This window comes from Tympanuchus pallidicinctus, unplaced genomic scaffold (genome assembly GCF_026119805.1).
Source record: "Tympanuchus pallidicinctus isolate F22 unplaced genomic scaffold, pur_lepc_1.0 scaffold8, whole genome shotgun sequence".
Taxonomy (NCBI): domain Eukaryota; kingdom Metazoa; phylum Chordata; class Aves; order Galliformes; family Phasianidae; genus Tympanuchus; species Tympanuchus pallidicinctus.
The window spans coordinates 25365019-25386790 of NW_026294802.1; the positions used below are offsets into that span (position 1 = coordinate 25365019).

At 37.8% G+C, this 21772-nt stretch overlaps 1 protein-coding gene across 9 annotated transcripts in view; it reads right to left on the minus strand.

The window, feature by feature from the left end:
• NAV3 (neuron navigator 3) overlaps positions 1-21772 on the minus strand; it is a 524389-nt gene that overhangs the window by 58079 nt on the left and 444538 nt on the right. For all 9 annotated transcript variants that reach the window (XM_052668319.1, XM_052668318.1, XM_052668316.1 and 6 more), the window contains 2 exons: positions 3731-3869; positions 296-566 (listed from right to left, as the gene is read on the minus strand). In XM_052668319.1, coding sequence (XP_052524279.1) covers positions 296-566; positions 3731-3869 — 410 coding nt within the window. The remainder of the gene's footprint in view (positions 1-295; positions 567-3730; positions 3870-21772) is intronic.

Sequence of the window (21772 nt, forward strand, 5' to 3'; positions counted from 1 at the left end):
TCCAAATATTTTTTTTAAAGAATTCCCTGGTAGATGTTGTGTACTGATATGATAATAAAATGTAATCACAGCTTATCTATACATGTTTGATTAATAACTTATTAGTCTGCAATGTAGCACACAATCTTGGCTTAGAATCAGTTGTGAGAATAACACAGTTTTTGATGTCTGCCACTCACTTATAACATCCATTAACTATTTTCAAGCCTTTAAAAAATCTTTAATGCTTATAAGTGAAGTGAAAGTATGAAGCTTAATTCTTAATGCAGGAAACTGAACTACAAAAATCTCCTACCTGGGGTCTTGAGAGCACTGGTCCCTGCTTTGTGCCTGGACTGAGTGGCTCCCACTTGTGTAGTCATGCCTCTCCTCCAGGATCCCGTCTGTGAGAGGGGTGCTTTCTGTCCCCCCTTCTCCGACTCTTCAGACAGCCCCGAGGGAAGGCCTTTCCACTTGCCACTGCTGTCTATGTTGCTGTCAAAATCTTCCTCTGGTTTCTTCAGCTCTTCAGTGCTGCCCCAAGTTTCGCTGTCTGTAACTGAACGCTTCTCCAAGTCTGTCTTCAGCTACAAGAAATTAGTATGGAAAACAGTCAGTTTCAGCACCTTCAGAACTTGCTGATTTAAGTTCCAGGAAGAGAGAAGAATAAGCTTGTTGCATTTGAACTGAGGGACATGGAAAACTCTTGTTTAAAATGTCTCCTATTTTGGGAAAGACGTTTTCCTCTTTATACTCTTATTTTCAGAAGAATTCAACTCTTCCCTTCATAGGCGAGCTGGTATGAAGTAAAACATAATTTACTCTCATCATCAGCTGTAACACCTTATTTATTATCATCTGCCTATGAATTTCACAGAAGAATTACTGTGCTGAGGGGTTTCAATAAAGCCTGACTGGGACGATCCCTAAAGATACTGCTAACCTCATTGTAGGCTGCTTTCTTGTTTTTATTTGCCTGCTGAAATCTTCTGCTAACCAAGTTAGAACCACTGCTCCAGCAGCACTGATTATGCTATGCCATCAGTGACAAAGCATAACATCTCTACTAACATTATCAGTGCTGCAGATGATGGCTTTTCTTCACATTTTCCTCCACTAAGCTTAATCATTTTGATCAAGAAAGTTGCTCTAGGTGCATCAGCCAGAAGAACAGCTTTTGCAAGCAGTACCCCACCAGGAGGGAAGGTAATCAGCTGGGCTCATGCTTGCTCAGAAACTCAGACCCACGTGGAAGATCCCAGGCGACCTAACAGTGCTGTGGCAGTTGCCTCCCCACAGCCCCAGGTGAAAGCAGCATGCTTCAGGGAGCAGCCCAAAATGCAGGCACCATATCAGCTTTGGAAGTGGCCTAAATAGAAATGCCAGGGACTGATCCTACCTCTGGTGTTGAGACTCACCATCTCTGTGCTGACAGGCTGTTTGTTGTCACCTTTCCTCCTCCGTTTTCCCAAAGCCTCCCTACCTCAGCCTCAAGCCTCACTGGCACATCACCATCCCAGTAGCCTGTTCTCTTTCCTCCTTCATCTTTACATTTAGTTTACCTACACCTCTAACAATGAAACCAGTGTGATTAGTCAGGTATCACTACTTATTGTGTGACAGCACTGTCCCTATACAGGCACCCTAAGCAGTCCTACAAACTGGATGGTGATCAGAGGAGAGCTATTTATTAGTCTGTGTTACCACAGCTCCTTCACAGAGACACCTCTGTTGTTGTTTCCTAGACACTGCTGTCATAAGAAGGATTAATACTGATTAGATAATCAGCGTAATCAGTAATTGTTTATACATTTTTCATTTAAAGCTTAGAAAACACAGAGGCACTCTCAAAATTTCATATCTGTTTTGGAGAGGCTTACACAGATTTGGGGTAAGGACTGTCAGGAAAAAAAGCCTAAACAAAACTTCTACACAAATATTACAGGGTCCTTCATATCAGAGTTTGTCTTGGTGCTATTTTCAAATGTGTAATGTTCCCAGAATTTTTCTCATAACTGAGCAGTTATGAACACATAGCTCTACATTTTTTGAAGCAAACTGCACCATTTCCAAGGAGTGACAAAAACAACGCTTTTTAAAAGCCTTTTTTTCACTATTACTGGACCCCAACAGCAACGTTAATCCTGTTTTAGTATGTAAACAACAACAAAATACACAATGTAAACCTCAGGTTATAGACAGCCTGCATTACTACAACCACGAGAAGATGGCAAAAGGGACCTCTGTGTTGCAAGATTATGTCCTGCACCTGGAGAACAGCTGGCAAAATCCTTAAATACTGTGCTTATCTCAGCTTCTGGCTCAGACTGCAGCCAGTCTGGAATACTCAGTTCTCTGATTAATCTGCTTGATGTGAAAACTAATAAAAGTCTGTTCATAGCTTTCATGACATAATGCAATGTTGGCAGAAAAGCAGTGTTTGAAAACATGCTGCTTTTATGTTTATCACAGAACAAAATGCAGCTAGTATAATGAGTATTTAGAAGATGAGTTCACTCAAGCAGAAAACCCAGAAAGAGTTAAATGGTCAGTCTGAGATTTCTCAGTGATGATGATGATGATAGTGCAGTGGAACAAGGAAGCCAGGACCCAGCTGGCTGTTACTATTGGTACGAAAAGAGAGAAGCAAATCTCCAGTTAGCAACCATGGGAGGACCTGACTGAATGGGAAAAGCAATGGTAAAAACTGAAGAATGCTGGCATCTGTGTGAGTACCATCTCATGAGTACAGAAGCAGCCTGAAACTCATTTCAGAGCTTCTATTGCAGATTAAGACCATCTCCATTCCCAGACTTCTCCATTGTCTGTGGGGAAATAAAAAATGTGTTCTCATATTGACACAGTCCACCACAGTCCACATCTACAAAATGGTTCTCTCAACTCCAGGCACTGGCTGCCTGCAAAAGTCTCTATGGAATTCAGGGTGTCAGTCTTGGCTCCTGGATTTTTGACGTGAAATCACTAGAGGCAAAAACTTTTCTCCTATGCCGAGTTTTCAGTCTCGAGGTTCCTTGTTTATAAACAGAAGGTGCCATACTGTTCTATCGGGACTAACTCTTCCCTTTTTTCTTGATTTTTCATGAACCAAGTCCTGTAAGCACCCCACATCACCTTTTTTATCACTTGAAATTTTAAGGTTAGCTAGGAAGAAATAGAAGGGTGTCTGGCACAAAAACTGTTCATTATCTATCTATCTGTCTATCCATTCATCCATCCACCCACGTATGTACATACTTACTTACATACCCAAATATATGTATCATATATAAAGCTTTATATAAGGTTATATAAAGATTTCTCAGAACTCTATTTTGACACTACATACTGCCAGCTTTCACAGCGTTGTGCAAAACTTGGATAAAAGGATCAGTGTTTGTGATTTAAAAGGAAAAAAAGAGTAATTATGAATCAAAAGTGACAGAGACCAACAAATCATGGGCAGCATTTCATCTGCAACAGGGAACCAAATAATTAAAATTTAAGAGATAGTTAAACATTTAATGTTTCCTTTGTGGGGCTAGGGAAAATAGGATTGGACAAGACTTCAGGAGATGTGTTGGTCCATAACCCTATCCAAAATACAAACTAACATCCAGAGACAGGACCTGAGCTGGTAAAATATAAATATTTCATTTGTTTTGGAGGCATTGTTACAAAGACTTTTTTGTTTATTTTTTAATACTGCATACCTGAGTGGTGTGGCAAGAAATAGCAATGGAAAACTACTTACCTGAGCATGAGCATTCTTTCTTGAAGAGGCAGTTATATTGGAGTAAGAGCTGACAGATGAGGTGGTGTTCAAATCATCTGTGCTGAGGTTGTCAAGAGTGTCACTGAGGCCACTACTAACTGAGCTGCTGTCATCCCAGCTGCAGTGAAAGAAGTACATCTACTTACATACTGTACCAATAGGAAGAAAGCATCTCAAAATCAACGGACAGCATTACTTATTTTTCAACAGGTTTACCAGAAAATTTTCACTTTTGTTTCGTAATGTACAGTGCATATTAGTTTTCAGACCTTAAAATTAATTTTTCACTCACTGACAAATGGTTTCTTGTTCAATTAATAAACAAACAGTTGCCTTTGAAAAAATTAACATCAGGTCTAAGCAAGCAAGGTAAGTCATTAAAACAGGTTGTTTCACGCTTCACTGTGAACACATTCAGTACACTGGCAGGGAAATCCATTAAATCTACCTGGTATTGCTAGCTAAATCATTATTAATAACCTGGAGAACACCTGATAGATTTCCAGGCTACAGAAAAATAGAAGGAGCATCTCTTTTGCAGCCTAATCAACTGTCAGTAGGAAGCCAGTATTTCCAAAAGTTTTATTTTCTTATCTTAAGCCTTTGTCTCATGGGAGCAATGCCATCGTAATAGGATTCCCTGACAATACAGTCACCAGAGTTGACAGAGAACATGTTATACATCTCTCAAGAAACACAGGCTGTCAACTCCTGTTTTGGGAGATTGAGGCAGAGAATGTGAATGGGTAAAAAGCCATTCTTACAGAATTGTCATCTATCTACTTTCACAAAAGATTTGTTTTCCCACTGAAGGGAGGTGGATTGGTATTTCTCAGACCCTTCTCCACACAACTGTTTCTCCATGCTATTACACTATGACCACCATGGCTCCTAACTTATTGCTGTATCCAACATTATAGCTGTATACTTCCAATTCTGCCACATTTTCATCTGCTAATCTTGCTTTGGGTTATCCCCAGTCCAGGGTTTTTAAAAAATCCACTTTGTGGATTTTCTCTCTCTCTGATAGTTTTAGCCATCTAAAAGTTGGGTATCTCATTTGATCTATCTGCCTTAGCACCCTTTCTAACTGAGAAGCCTCCAAAAGGAGGCAATTTATCCTATTTTAAAATATATCATAGATTTGCAGGATTAAGGTACATTTTATACCTCTTTCTCCCTCCTGGAGTAGAGGGTTGATTAAGCCTATTACAGACACGTAACCTTTGCAGAAACAAAGTTAGGTGACATGTTTAGTTACAATGTTAAAGTTCAAAAAACAAGAAAGGGTACATCTTCTGCTGCTGCCTATGTCACATTCTGCCTTTTAGGTCAGATTCTGTAATTCACACCCAGATTCTAATATTTAGCCCTAGAGTCTAGTTACATCTGAGTACTATTGCTACTAGTCATTCAGAGAATGCAAGGAAAATACCAATAAATTCTGTTTTGCAAGTTTCAATTAACTATTTCACATAAGTGTTTAGAAGGTCCTAGCAGCAGTGACAACGAATTGTGTGACAACAGAATGTGACAATAGAATGATGCACCAGAAAGTTCAGTGCACAAGTCGTGTATCATAGCAACTGCAGCAAGCATTATCTTCATTTTGTGAAAGGTAGAAAATCGCATTAGTAAGCTACCTCGGTGACAAGGTAAATGTATTTTGGAGGGCAAGAGTTTATTACAGTACTGTGCTTTCACTGTTAAGTACAATGACAATAAATAAATTCATCTTCTGCAACATTACCAGGCAATATACATACAAGTTATTTTAAAATATGATTTCATATCTAAGCCATTATATTATAGACTGTCCACATTAACCTTAGAGCCCTCTCTGAAGCACTAGACATTTATAGTGTCTGTATTTTTCAGTGGCTATGAGATATGGAATTTCACTGATGCTAAATGCCATTACTGAAAAGTTATGCATCACATAAGAACATAATGTGTAACTACTAAAATCAAGAACCTTAAAGTTGAATAAAAACAAATATTTCAACATGTGATCTGTTTTTTGCAACAATGATATCACCTCATCACTTTTAAAAGTAAACAGTCATAAGATAGATTCAAAGTATTGGGCGCTTGCACAAGCAACATGAATTTCTGAGTATGACAGTCACATTAATAATATTTGACCATCAGTTTCTCGAGTCTGTTGTAAGGCCCTGGCGATAAAGATCAACATTTAATTCAATTTGCTTATGTCTTCTCATTATTTTATTCTATTTAATTTTTTTACTGCTTCATTTTATGCTCATTTTTCTCAGTAAGAAGATTCAGGTTTTCTGAATTCAGAAATAGTCCACATCTGATTCACAAAATATTAACACATCAACAGCTGAAGTTGTCAGGCAAAAATGACTATGATTTTATGCTCATTCTGTATGGCTTCTCTGTAGTGTTTCACACTCATCACACCTCACTCACCAGGGGATTATTAGTAGGTTCTGGGAACACTCATGGCCATCCTGTAAGATACATACAAGATTACTTTGACACTTCCACTATTGACCTTTCAGAGTCATCACTATATTTGTCTGGAATTTTTTTCCCTGACAGGAGGTGCTCAAGATGTTTTCTAAATGTGAATCATAGCATCGTAGAATCATTAAGGATGGAAAAGACCACCAAGATCATCTAGTCCATCCATTGTTGAATCCTTACCAACGTGTCCACTACATCACGTCTCCAGATGCCATATTTGCACTGTTACTGAACGCTTCCAGGGATGGTGAGTCCACTACTTCCCTGGGCAGCCTGGGCAGAGTGGTGCATCACCACTCTTTTGGAAAAGAAATCGTTCCTAACACCTAACCTGAACCTCCCTTGGCTCAAGTTTCAGGCAGTTGTAGAGAGCACTAAGGTTTCCCTTGAGCCTTCTCTTCTCCAGACTAAACAATCCTAGTTCCCTCAACCACTCCCAACAAGACCTATGCTCCAGACCCTCCACAGCTTCACTGCCCTTATCCAGACATACTCCAGGGCCTTAATGTCTTTCTGATAATGAGGGGGCTTTCATACTCAAAATTTTCTACTAACATTCAGAATATCTGAAGCAACAGGATTACCAAAATCTCCTTCTTTCCTATAGGTCATTTTTCTAAGCAGAAATTGATTCCTTCTTGACACGCTTTTTTTTTTTTTTTGTAAGATCTTTCTAAAAATATATAGTAAAAAAATGGTAATTCTGGCAAAGCAGACCATATAATGAAGTAATGAAGAACGTTGTCCTGTGTTTATTTTACTGCATTGTCCAGAGTTGTTTTAACTTGATCAGGCAGTTTAATCTCTTCTGTTTTAGCACACAGTGCTTCTGCCTTTTGAGCTCCCTTTGCTTGTGTCTAGGAAGTATAGCTGCCATCAAATGAGTTAATATAATTTCTGGATAATGAAGATGCCGCATTTAAAATTTGGAACATTTCCTGATGATTCATATTCATTTCTCCTTTAAACTGGAAAAAATATATGACAAAGAAATCCAGTAAAATTTTATGCTCATTACCATCAGATTGCAAACCCATTATCGCTAATCTGAAGCAAATTTTCAATGTAACTTCTGCTGTTGTTCCTCCTACCCTTCACCAAAATAATATTGACATTATTCATTGTCAGCCTACCTAAGGGACTTAATATAGATTTTAATATACTGGAAAGGATTTATTTTTCATTTTAACTTAGTCCTTCATTTACTTTTCTCTTTTTCATGCATCCTACACAGTTTATGACAAGTCAGGTTAGCCCTCCTGTTCACTAATGACTCATGTCACAAAAGCACATCTTACCTTTCTGTAACTTTGGCAAAATCTTTATTTTAATATCAGCGTCAGGTTGATTTTATTAGAAGAAAGCTCAGCAAATGCAGCTGTGCTATCTGAGAGACTGAGGCTAAGAAATATATGCCTTATTTTGACAGATTCTGGCAGCCTTTTCTTTAGGAAACCCTTGGATCCCAAGAGGAATAGAACTACCTTGATGTTTCGCAAGTTATAATCCTCATATTAAGGATGTTGATTTTGCCTTTTATGGTAATAATCCTATCAAAACTAGCTAATTTAAAAATTTCTTCCAAGTCACACTTTGCTGGGCACAGACTTTTTAGTCTTTCATTCAACTAATGGCCCAAAGTCTCTATCCAGACATGTGGCAGCTCAGCTGAGCTCACCTCAATCTGCTATGGTCTGGGGTTCAAAACACCAAACCGAGAGCAAGTCAGCAAGCCAGTTCACATTGTGAATAAATGTAACAGTTTCTAATAACCCAACCACATACTGGTATTTGTTCTCTAGGAACACTTCATTAATTTAGTACTCTTAAGATGTCTGCTCTAGGGATGAACCTCAATTTTGCATTAAGGCATGCTGTTTCTTGTCATTATTTTGTGAAGTTGAAAGACTTCTGTAGCAGAAGGGACTGTACGAAGCATAATTGAAGACTCCTTGCAACCTGCAGGTTATTAGGTGACTGCTTCAATCAAAGTTTTTAACAAGTTGGACATGAATAAAGTGTTTCTAATTTTCTTCAGAGCTTAACATCTAACTTGCAAAGATGTAATGCTTGCAAGCATACTCTTTGAAACTACCATGTGCTGCAGGCATAGCTCAAAAATAAGATTACCAGCACCTCGACCTGCTTACTAAGTAAAACAAGGGACCACATGTGATGAGTGACAAGAGATATACAATATTCCAAACAACTATTTTAAAAATGAAAAACCCAACTTCAGATTATATAAAACAAGGACTCTAGATTTCAGGGAAAGTAGTTCAAATCACGATTGCTTGCAAATGCATCTGCACAAGAAACATGCGTTCAGGTGAAACAAGCAACTGTTTTCCTACTTCTGAGTCTTTACAACCCCATGTAGTTGTTTTCATACTGATAGCATTTAGTTCTACCAATAGTTAATTCTGATCATTATTAAAACACTTCAGACATACAGAGAGTTGAAAAGGAATCTGTGCAGAAGGAATGCCTCTTCAATATGGGACGTAGAAAAAGCACACCTAATCATGTGACAGGCACAGAATAGTGGCTTCCTTCCCAATTCCTGGTTAGATTTATGGCCAGTATGTTAGAATCCTTTCTCTGAAGCATACCTCATGCTAGTTGAGTTTGCCTGAGATTTTTGCAGTAACATTTTCAATATTCTTTCTACTCAGAGGATCTGTGGTTTGGGCCTTCTTTGATGCATCAGATGTGCCTATCAGAGTATTTGCACCAGCTAAAGCTCTAAAACTCGTCCTTGTTTCTATCTTGGCTGCTTTAAATCCTAACAATTCTCATGCATTTTCAAGCTAGCAATAATATTTCCTCTGGAAAAGACAGTCACTTCTGAACTGGATTTAATTGCAGAAGGTGCCTGTGAATACTACAGAAATCCCAGTTCTCCACAAATTGCTCAAAATTCTTGAAGTAAAATTCTAAATACTCCAGGAGGTCTAGGAATCCACAACTTGCTATCTACACAGTTGGTTAGTTTCCACTATCACCCTTTGTCTCATTTAATTAGTGTGAGGTACTAAGAAGATCTCTCTGTAATAATCCTCTTACTGACCTTTCTGCTGCTTAGTTATTCTGGAAATAGCAAGGTGTCTGAAGTCAAAATACTTAACAGTATGTAGAGCTGAATGAAGATTGTAAGCATATCCCCACAAGTATTCTCTCGAACAGAAAGATAAATTGCACTCAGCTGTGCTCATGTCACTTTTGTGTTTATTTTCCACAAGTATTCAGTTTTCTCTGCTTGAAAAAAAAAAAATCCAGTTTTAAGTTCACACACTGAAGTATATCAACCAAAGGAGGAATATTTTATATGGAATAAGACACTGTTTTACACAGCAGGTGGACAAGCAGCAGAGTTCCAGGGCAAAGAGGCAGTGAAACAAGACAGAAAATACTTCATCATATGCTACATAAAAAAGATCTGCAGAAATATGCAACATTTTCAAGATGTTTTGAGTGACTGCCAAAAGCACAGAAAGCACTTCATTGGGCAAGCAATGAATACTGAAGGTAAATGACAAGAGGAACGTGGAGCTCACAATCCATGTTAGCTCCATGGATACACAAAACTATTCTTCATTCACAGTACTGGTTTTAGAAAATCAAAGCAGTCTCTAATTGCAGAGAAGACACAATGGAGAGCACAACTATAATGACTGTTCCTTCCACCCTTCCTGTTTCTATTTTCAGCATTTTCCTATAAGCCTTTAAACTTACCAGCTCAATAAAGTTCACCATACTGAAAAGCTGGATCAGGGCCTGGAATTTGTTTCAACAGTGGTGTAATTCATTAATGTTTGAGAGTGTCTCCAGCCAAAGTGGCCTAAGAAAGTAAATACAAAAGCTTTTCTCAAGCAGATCATCAGGCTAATGAAGGCAGCAAGACTCCAATTAGTGTGAGAATTCTGGAAAAGTGTGGTTTCTTCAGAACACTCAAGCTTTTGGCACAGTTGCACAAGTTAGAAATTTAGTCAGATACTAGGAGAAAATTATTTACTGTGAGGGTGGTGAGGCAGTGGCAAAGCTGCCCAGAGAAGCTGCCTCATCCCTGGAGGCACTCAGGGCCAGGTTGGATGGAGCCCTGGGCAGCCTGAGCTGCTGGGGGGCAGCCCTGCCCATGGCCAGTGGTTGGAACTTTACAGTGGTGGGCTTTACAGTCGCCTACAATGCAAACCGTTCTCTGTGACTCAGGGAATCATAGGTTGACATTTAATTCTCTAAATAGTGTGCAAAGGCAGGTGCATACAACGGTTAAGAAGCAAAGACTGAAAGGATGTGAGTGATATGACTTTAAACCAGATGCCCACAGTAAAAAGATTAAACTTAGTGCATCTTGCTCTACACTACTTGCACAAGTTTGACCCCGCAAAAGTAAGACAAAACTCATTTACAACCAGTCCATGCTTAAACTAGTCCCACACACTTAAATCCATAAAGCAGGGAATACAGTGCACCAGCCTCCAGAACATACTGCACACATGTATTTTTTTCTTCTCTACCATGTATTAGTAAAATGTGTATCAGCATGAAGTCCAGGCTGCTGCCATGAACCATCATCTTCCCTGTATTTCAGCACATTTCAGGAAGACTAAGATTCAGCCTTAAAATAAAGACTACAGCAACTCCTCTAGCTGACTTCTGAGAACATAAATTATCTCTTAGCTCACTAAGAAGGTAACAAGAAAATAATTTGACTGTTTTACTCAGAGCAACTCCTCAATAGCATGTCAATATATCAGCTGGAGAACTCTCTCCTTCAAAGCTCAGTTCATTGTGAATTAATCCATTTTACATCTTTTACTGGGAGCTCACCTGCTCATTATTCATAAAACAGATACACTGACCCCTTGCACACAAATTCAAGATGGCACAGAGTTCATAAAATCAATACTTTGTTTCAATCCACAGACTCACAGAGCAAAATCCCAGGCCCTGAATCAAACCAGAAGCTGTCCAGGGTTATAAATTTCATTATAGCTATTCTGTCCTCATAGCTAAATGAAAATGTAGTCAGCTGGACTCATACTTCACTGCCTTTTCCTCAGCAAGTTTAATGCATTATCTGTCATACTAAAACAAGGCAACCACTGAAGCATTAATCTTGCATTACTTTGGGGTCACTGATAGAAAATCATGTCATGCACATCTCAAAATGCACTTATTTAGCATATTATAAGGAAAAATGTTTACAATTAGGAAGAATAGCAATGCATTTATGGATTAGTTTTTGCATAGCATCACTTTGGGAGGATTTTTGTTTTATATTTGAAAAAAATTATATCCTACTAAAGCATAATTAGAGCAAAATGTATTTTTGCAATGTCAATATGCTTCCGTATTTCTTTTTCCACATTTTAAATACGTTCTTCAAGAAATAATTTGGATTTAGAGCCTGAGGGGTGGAAAAAAATAATAAAAAAAAAAGATTTGATAGAAGATTTACATTTCTTGTGATAACCTTCTGTACTTCATTTTTCACATCTTAGAACCTGAACAATTCTTCACCAGAACCCCTCATTGGTTTGCACTTATTTCTGAATATAAAGCGTAGTATGACATCAGAGGGACAGTGGAAAGTCTAAATTAGCTCTAAATTCATAACTGATATTGCTACAATCAGAAGAAGTAACTTACAAAATTGAATTAGGCATTACCTAAATAATAAATGTTCAACTTAAAAGAAGTTTGTTGTTTTTTTTTTCTTTTTTTTTTTTTTTTCCTGTGGAATGTACAGTTCTTTTTTTGCACGAGGAAGATAAACGGCATCTATTTTTAATTACATTTCAAACAGCCTATGGAAAACACGAAAATATGGGCTGAAGCAAGATGTAAGGAAATAATTCCATCAAAAACTGTTGACAATATCATAACAAACCAAGAGAGAAAAGCTTTTGATGGAATTATCTTCCCGCTGCTGGTTGTTATGTTTTTAATACACTGTTTGGATCCAAGAGATGTTTAAATTTTTCAAATGCAGATCAGACAAGTTAATTAACACCAGCTGAATAGACATAAATAAACAAATTACAGAGCCCATGCAATTCTTCAGAAAATACAAAACCAACTTTATTCCTTGCTTTCTAGCCTCTTTAAGAAGTACAAATGTCATTCTTCATTCTGTACATGGTCAATTTGCATCCCCCCAAAACTGAGAGACATGAGATCCTGCAAGCATAAAGAAATATCTCTTGGGAACCACATTTGTGGTTTAAAGGAAAATCATTTTAAAAACACTCTGAAATAAGCACAGTTTGCCATTCACCTTTGCAAACTGCCAGTTAAATTAGCTGAGGGGAGAAAGGGGTGCTCAGAAAAATCAAAGCTCTTCACTCAACCTTGCCTATACAACACATGAAGAAACCAAACAGATCCTGCTGATAATTGTTCAGAGAACTCTTCCCTATAATTATTTGCCTGATATCAAGGTTTTGATTTATTGGTAACATCCTCTCTGTGCATAGTCTCTTATTGTTAAGAATTTCTATTGCTAGAACTATCTACTCTGTTTTTGCTTACGTACAGGGATTTGTTTTTCCTGCTGATGACTGAATTCAATCTAAAGAAAGAACATACATAACTATGTTAGCAGAATGGTTCTATTCTAATCACGATATTTTTTTCTATAAAACTCCAACACTTAAAACCAACAGTTTTCCACAGTTTTCCTATTGCAGTGAAGCAAGGTTGGGAACTGTTTCTTGCTTTTGACATACTATTGTCACCACTCATAGTTTCCTTACCCTTCTTCTTTCCCCTTTCCTTTTTCCCCTTTCTCCTTTCTCCTTTCCCCTTTCCCCTTCCCTTCCTTCCTCTCTTTTCTCTCTTGGGAAGCAAGGGTGTCCTCCCACGTCCCCATTCTTCAAAGTAATTTCTCCCTGCATGTCTGAAGACAATGATGTTTCGAAAGGTTATTGGTTTGTTGAGTTAAGCAACAGGTTGTAACTGTGGGAAAAGCTGCTAGGTTGATGCCTCAAGGGGCTTTTAACAAAAACCTTCAACGCTGGAACTCTATGAGAGCTTGATCCACATAAATATGTTCAGGGAAGAGGGTAAGCCTATTGTTTGAAGTCTAATGTGCTTATTTGCTTATAGTCAGCATCACAACAATTTGGCTAACTAACAAGCTGAACACAAAGCTGTTTCTGTTCTTATTTTTGTCGAGGTTCTTGCTTGCACTTGTTGCTCTTCTTGAAGTCTGCTGAGTGAGACCCGATTACTGCTTTAGTAAAAAGGAGAAAGGGACTTTCTCTTTGTTCTGCATGGCCTAATTTTTAGTGTCATTTAAGTATGGAAAGAAACTGAAATGCTTTGTACACATCTGGTCTTCAGGCCCTTGCTCATTACTTGTCAGCATGGTTTTGATGGTTTTGAAAAGGGGACCCATTTCAGTCTCTATCTCCTAAGCTTGTTCAGAAGGAAAAAAATAATGAATGATATCCCATGAGGTATATAAACAGCAGCCTGACAGGATTTACTACTCGAACACACCAGGACCTAACCAACTGCTTAATGAATGTGGTTCTAAACTTTCAGGGATTCCAGGATGATGGGGCTGCACACTGAGTTCAACACCAAGGGGCAGAAAGAGTGGTGGGAGAGGACAAGAAGTGATAAAAGTCCTCTGGCTCATCCTCTCCAGGTTGTGCTCGTGTGCTAGAGGAAATGTAGCAGCAGAACAGACTGAATGGAAGAGATAATGGTGCATGAAAAGCTTTACATACCCACAGGACCATGAGTGAGGGCCCACAGCATCCTACCTGGGACAGTTACCTGCAGGGCCCTGCTGACTGAGCTCTAGCAGCCAGTTCACTTGGCTGCATAGGACATCTGTGAGTTTACCTCAGAACGAGTTTTAAACTCTTTGCAAACTGATTATTATATCAGGATCGCAAATATGAGGGTTATAATTAGGACAGATTTTCAGTGCAACTTATCTTTGTGGTTGCGTGAACTTTTAAATAGGCTTAGTAATACAAAAAGCAAGTTTGCTATTTGTTGTTACCGCCTGAAAAAGCCCAGAAAATTACAGCTTGGTAAGTGGGGAAATAAAGTTATGAAAAAGAAAACCTAGTAACAAACAAAAATTCCACAAAAACATTGCAGTTCTTCAATGCAGTTATTCCTTGCGAGAAAAAAGAGAAAAAAAAACACAGTAATAGATGAGCAAGAAACCTGTAGTTCTGCTGGAATCAGAACAAAAAGGAACAGCATCCTCTTCACCTCCTGCTAAGAGAACAAAGAATGAAAATACTCTGTAAAGTTACACAAATAATTAGGATGCAGGAAAGCCATCAAAAGATCAGGAAGATGTGGAAAGACGATGGATTGTGGTGCAGAGACACACCAGCGCTCATATCTTGGATGCACACTGGATGGATGTTACCCACAAAGGTCAGAGCAGAGACTGAGGAATCAAATTGCAGCACTGTCTCCACCCTGGGCACAGAGCAGAGACAAAGGACACTACAGACACCAGCACATGGCCTGCAGCAGTGAGCCACTCCCATGCAATGCAGCTGTGGAAAGAACAGTGTGTTTACATCATTCAAGTATTTTGTGTGTTTACTTTTCACCTGTAATTGCCCTGTTCTGTCCATTTAAACCAAATTCAGATAATCCTTGTTCTCTGACAGACCAGATAAAATTACTGGAGACAGGGGAAATGAAAGGGCAGAGGCTACCACAATAATGAGAACAGGCTATGGCAAGACGGGACCACTGATACAAGTTTACCATACAATATTTACTACTACAGCTCTACAAATAACCAATGTGTATAATGTCAACAACTTTTTCCCTAATAAAAATATTAATTTTCAAGTGTAAACCTCAAAATGTACAATTCCAGGAAAAGTACAGGTTTACTGGGATACCTATGTATCACAAAATGTCACAAAATTGTTTTGAATGAATGCATTTAAGGGTGAAGGGATACTTAACCTTATTTTGGTATTTTTGGTACCCAATCAGGGTCACTGTGCTAATGCATTTTCTTACAAATAAAGTAGATAGGAACTACTAAGAGAGAAGTAACTTTTATGCAAGTATTTAATTTGTAAGAAGTAAAACAAAACTACCCTTTGCAGCAGCACAGAAGAGGTCCTTGCCAAGAACACCACTGTCTTGATTGTATTTCTTCAATCACTGCAAAGGCAAAGCAGATACTACTGCAAAAGTACTGCTTTTTCGTAGTCACAGAGATGATTCTTCATTCACTTTAGTATGTTTTTGAATTCTTCCAAAGAAATAGCGAAACAAAACAGGATACAGTTAAACCTCTGACCTTCTTCCACTTCTTGCTAACTCACTGGCTTAAGAAAGACACTTGCTCCCTCATCCTTCCATCAAAACTCTGTTCTTCATATGGCAGCTCTCAATGTTCCCATTCCAAGTAAAAGCAGTTTGAATGCAAGTAGACTTTTACATGGATCGACCCAATGCAGCCACCAGGAGCATCTCCCACATGCTACAGGAAAGTGCTAAAAACATCACAGGGCTCCTGCTGCTTAAGACAAAAGATACAGATGATGCCTTGGAGCACCCTTTTGCTGCAACGCTGCTATTAAAAGCATCCAGAATAGTTGAACATGATAGGCTGCTGGTTCAGGCCTCTGGTCATACTCAACTCTGTCAAATGAGATGGCTTGCACTTGGGAATTTTGAAATCTACAACATTGTAAAATAAACAAGCCGACTGCGCAGTGAGAGTCCAGCTTGTTGCGTCTTCTTCGCTTTCCACTAACAAAATAGAAGGAGACTAGTAGAAGTCAAGGCATTTCTTTGAAATAAAGAAATAAATAAATCTGACATCCTAGGACTATTTGATTTTCTGTTTAGTATACTTTTACCTTACCAAGCACTTTGGTTCAGGTTTTCTAACACATCTTTCTGGCAGACCTTTGATTGGTTGGGGTTTTTTTTGTTTGTTTGTCGTTGTTATTGCTGTTTTATGATAGAGAAACTTCTAGCAGAGTTTGAAGGAAATCCACACTATTTTATTTATAGCACTATTTCTGAAACTCATTTCTTTTAAAATCCCCTGCTCAGGAGGACTTCCAAAAGCATAGATCTCTTGGGGAAGAAACAAAACAAACTGAGATATAAACTGGCTTGACAAAATAAATTTGAAATTGAAAAACATCAACAAGTGACAAGAATGAAATGTATTCCATAAAGCAGTGCATGATTAAATGCTACAGCCTAGCTAGTGTTTTTAAAGGAATTAGGGAGCTGTAGGAATAATGAGAATATTTTTATATTAGAATAAACGTGAAAAACTTTACATTGTTATGTATAAATCATCCTTAAACATCTTTGTTCTAGGATTCAGATTGTCCTAGAACTTTCCCTTAGAGAAAATATGTTTCCATTATTATTAGACCATAACTTATAGTGACTTTAGCATTTATTTCTGAGTGACTTGAAATTCTAAATTAGATGCCGTGTGGCACTGCTTTTCTTTATGATGTGTGGAATTTGGGTAAAGACCAAGCTTAGGTGACTAAAAATGTGACACATAAGCAGTTAAGAACGTGATTAAATGGTCTGATTTTCCCAAGATATTACACACCCTGTAGTCTGTTGAGACACAGTCTGCCTAAAATTATACCAAATAATGCATCTGAGCAAGGAAAGGAGGAAGGATTCCTATTGACTTTCTTTCTATCTAGCACTCCCACATGTCAGACAGATTAATTTAAATCTTTAATTATCAGAATGCATTCTTTTTCCTCTTTTTGTTTTCAAAGTTTGAAGGGGGAGGAATTGGTTTACTCCCGAGAACTAAGTTTCCATCTTTTACGCATTGCTGCTTTCCATTTCTCTGAAATCGATGACCTTTACCAGTACCGAAAAAAATAATAATAATGGGAAACTGGCAAAATATTCTGCTTAATGCTGCTTGAAAAGATTCTTCCATCTCAGAGTTAATCATTTCTACATCAGGTTATGAATGCACTGTACATCAAACTTGACAGCTTTTCCCATAGAAAGGCTGTGCTTAACAATTATTTTAAGTGGGCTAGATCTGATGAATATTTATGTCCTAAACCTAAATTCAGTGTCTCCTCGCTCTTCAAACTAGTCATTTGTTTTCCTCTACCTTTTGTAATAAGTGCCAAGTGCTCCTTGCAAAAGTGTTGGGTGATAGGCAACAGGTATGGAAACCTAATTGTCTTTACAAGACCAGGCCTTCCTTTCCAAAGAACCTGTGCCATTCAGGAGCTAAAAGTTTGTGAGTACACCAAAATGTTGCCCAGTTCAAGTAGATTAGCTCCTAAATTGAGTATATTGTTAAACTGAGACCTCCTGTTATCATTTGTAAACTCTGTAAGTATAGTGCATTTTTGCAATGTCATTAACATCAATGGAAGTTTGAGATGCATGTCTTTAGCAGATGTGGGGTCATTCTTTACGTGAAGTTTAGTTTTTTGGGATTGGAAATGAGTATCTATCACAATAAGTAGTTTATCTCCTGGAAAATAAGAAAGTCTCTATTTAACACTGCAACTGGTATAAGAAAAATGCAGCAGAAACAGAGGAATCAAGCACAGTATTAATCAAAATTACCCATATGAAGCGGCTCCAGATGGTCAGCTTATCAAATTCAGCAGGCTCTTAATGCAGCTGTAGACAAGGGCCATTAAATGCAAATAGAAAACTGCCAATCAATTCTTACTTCTCACAATTTACTTCTCATTTTGTAAACTCAAGTTCTCATGCACTTCCATTTACATACAGCATCCTTATTGTGTATGTAGTATTCAGTATACAGACTAGTGAGTTTGCAACACACAGCACTGTGAAAGATAAGTCTTTGAAATGGCATGACATTTCAGGGTGAACTGCTGAGCCATCATTTTTCAGACAAGCAGTACTTCACTGCCTGCATTACCTCATGTGAGAGAAATTGTCTCCTAAGGCCACTACATGATACATTTTTCTATGAATCTTTAGAAAACCTGTACCCTCATGGCTAGTAATTCACAGCTGAAAGTAATTACTCCAACTTTAATGAGATGCAAAATGCACTTGGATTAAACAAGATCTCTCCATGAAATATAGACAAGTATATGCAACTTATATAGAAGAACATAGAATACCGTGGTCAACTTTGAAAACAGGACAAAAAAAGGAAAAAAAAAAAAAAGAGCTTTCCATAGTATAAGACTGTTGGTAGAAAAAGATCTTTCATTTTTGCCTTTTCACCCAGCAGCGCCATGCTTGCTGAAGATTTTCTTTTTGGAAACATCACCAACAAATAACACAGGGCTGGCAAGAGCAGAGCTGACAGTCCTGTGAAGGTGACAGCTGCCTGGCAATAGTGATTAAAAACCTGGAGTGCTGTTGGTAGGCAAAGATAAGGAGGATGCAATAAGCAAATCCTACTTATACCTGCCAATGAGTATTCTGTCCAAGTCCAAACCTCTCTTTGAGGCCTCACCCCTCCCAGTGGCAAACCTCCCTTGGGCACTGCAGCAGTGACCTTTTCCTACAGGGCTCAGCATCACTAATCCACCCTGTCAGCCCTCCCAGCAACCGCCGTACCAAAACCTTCAATCTCATCGTAAGGAGAATTAGTAGCTGCTGCCAGAACAGAATCATTAAGGCCAAATATTTCATCGACGTTGCTGTCACTACAATGAAGAACCTAATCTCAACTACTGTAAAAATATTGATCAACAAAAGATTTTATAGAAGTGGCTAGAGTTATTGTCAAGAAAGTGCCTGCAGAAAAATGGGATTTGAAAATGGCATCCTGAAAAATTATCTTGTTTTCATTTAGGTTGAATGATTTTACCTAACTCAGATCTCATTATTTTCCAGTCATTTTACTGTGAACTGTTCTCATTTCACTCAATATTCAGATATATGATGGATGAGCACATTCTTAACCATTTTCTGGTAATGTAGTGAATATTTTATCACTATTGTAGTAATATTTCCATTAACTTAGTGATACGTTAACAGTAATAATAATATTAAAAGAAGTGTGAATGAGAGCAATAATTTTGAAATAGTGCAATTCTCCTTGCTTCCCCTTTTGTGTGTGTGTGTGATAAAAATAATTTTGTAATAAGCAAATCTTATTTAACTATTTTTTTTAGTAAAGTATTTATTACAACATGATCTTGGTGTTAATGTTCAATAGGTAGAACCTGTTCAGAGTATACGTTTGCGTAATACAATAAATTGAGTTGGGAGATTCCTTGATTAGACAATGAGCTCTACTGGAGTTGTCAAATAGCAGACCATATTGCAATCAAAGAGATAATATGGGAGGTCTCTCAGCAATTTTATGACAGAAATTAACTAATCATGAGAGGCTCTACTGAGAGTTTTATTAAATAGCTTCTTCCAGTAATCTGTAATGAATGCAAGGGAGTGGCACTACTGAAGAGCAGCAAGACGCTTGGCACATTCTCTTTCATCTCACCTTGGCTCTTGTCAATAGATGATGCTCATCTCCACACGTAAGGATTATGTAAAAAATATACGCTCGAATATTCTGAATAAGGCATCAGAATTACTAAGCAGTTTCTCTTGATTCCACGTGCATCCTATTCCCACAGTGTGGTTCAGCATTTAACCTCTCTAATTGACTGGTACTGTCTTATTGGGTTCCAAAATTAAGTGGAGAATATCTGAAAGTTTTTTTCCTGCTTTTCCTTCTAAATTGTTGGATGTTCTTTGTCCAGATATCTTACACTACTAAGCTATGAAGCAACATTTCTCCCTGTCACTGTTACTAAGTGCTAACTGCACCTTGATAATTAACTGCAGCCATACAGAGAATCAGTGGAATGCTTTACCAAGATGGGCACAGACATTAGTATGATAAAAGCACCTTTTACAATTCAATTTTTGAAAGATTATGAAAACTACCACTATTCTTATTTCATGGTGATTGATTTATTGTTATTTTTTTAAACAGACTACGTTCTCATTTCCTTCAACTCTTAGCTCAGAAATTATTGTGTTTTGCTTTTTTGTTTTGCTTGTTCTGACTGCTTTTCTGATAGCTATCTCACATACATTTCTTTAAATTTCCTGCTTTCTACCATTTACTGCTATTTTTTATTTTAGTATTTTGCGTTAATGCATTTGAGAAAATCTATATAAAAACACAACTCAGTGAGAAAAGGCAATTTAATATCCTGCAATGGCAGACCATAAAATTGTCACTCAGGGAAACACAATAGTCAACGTGGGAACAGAAAGCCAAAAGTATTTACTCAGCAATAGAGAAGAATTATGCTAGATGGGACAACAAAGGTGCTTTCCAATCCAAATCTCTAATTTCACAGCCTCACTTCCTCAGTGCAAAATACCCTCAATTAACTTTTCATGTGTTGTTTCATCCCCTCTATTTTAGGCAACGTATTTCAAGGAGGAATTCTGCTGGAAAAAATAGCAGTACTCTGAAAGAAGTGCATGACTGAGTCACGGAGAAATAGCATTCGATGATGGCTTGGAATCAATTCAAAAAATGAGTGCAAAGTTAATTTTGTAAAGGCTGCTTTGAATGACTGTCACTAATAGTTACCATAACATTGATTGTGATATCTTCAAAAGAATAGAAACTCAAATATTTTAGCTGAACATGCTATATGTGCAGTGGAGCAATACATCAGTAAAAATCTCTGCCCCAGAAAATTTACAATTTTCATGGCATTTAGGACAGGGCAGGATGGGAAAACAGTCAGGGTGAGCACTAAAGAGCGTGTAGTGAGCAGTTTCAGAACTGAGCAAAGCAGCAGAGCAGCCAGAAGCTGCTTGCCTAATCAATAACACAAGCAGCAGATGTAAAGGGCAGACTTATCACAGTTAATAGGAAGAAAACATTTCCCCACTGCAGAAATAAAGCAAAAGTAATGTGCAGATGCTTTTGAAGCACTTGGAAAACTTTGTATCAAGGGACTAAAAGTCTAGAAACCAGCAGACTTGTCTAATGATAAAAAAAAATAAAAATAAAAATCCTTCCTCCTCTATTTCCCTAGCTGCTTGGAGTATCTGTTAAAGTTGTGGAAACAAAGGAAAAAAAATATTAATAGTGAATGGCAGAGTATAATTAAAGAATACTTCCTTCTTTTGTCACTGCAACAAAGGGAAAGAGAACACATGCAGATTTTTTCCATTTCTACTTCTGATATGTTAAGTAAAATATAATGTCATTTAGGTCTGACACACAGCACCAGGGTAAATTTTTAATTATCTAGTTCATCAGACGGTGGGAACCAAAACAGTTTCTCAAGTCTGATGTATCTTCACAAAATGCTTAGTTAATTTTAACTTATCTATTTGGAATCATGATGAAAACATCTTCACTGTGGTTTTGCTCCCTTGGCCCATAATGTCATTCTTTATCTGTTAGCTTCCTAGGACTCTTCTTATGTTTATCTTCCAAGAGCTAAAGCATAGCGCGCCGTGTCAGTGCAAACCATTTAAGGTCACATCCTCTTAGCTTTTAAATCCCACCAGCTTGCTAGGTGACTTTCAAAGTCAACCGGC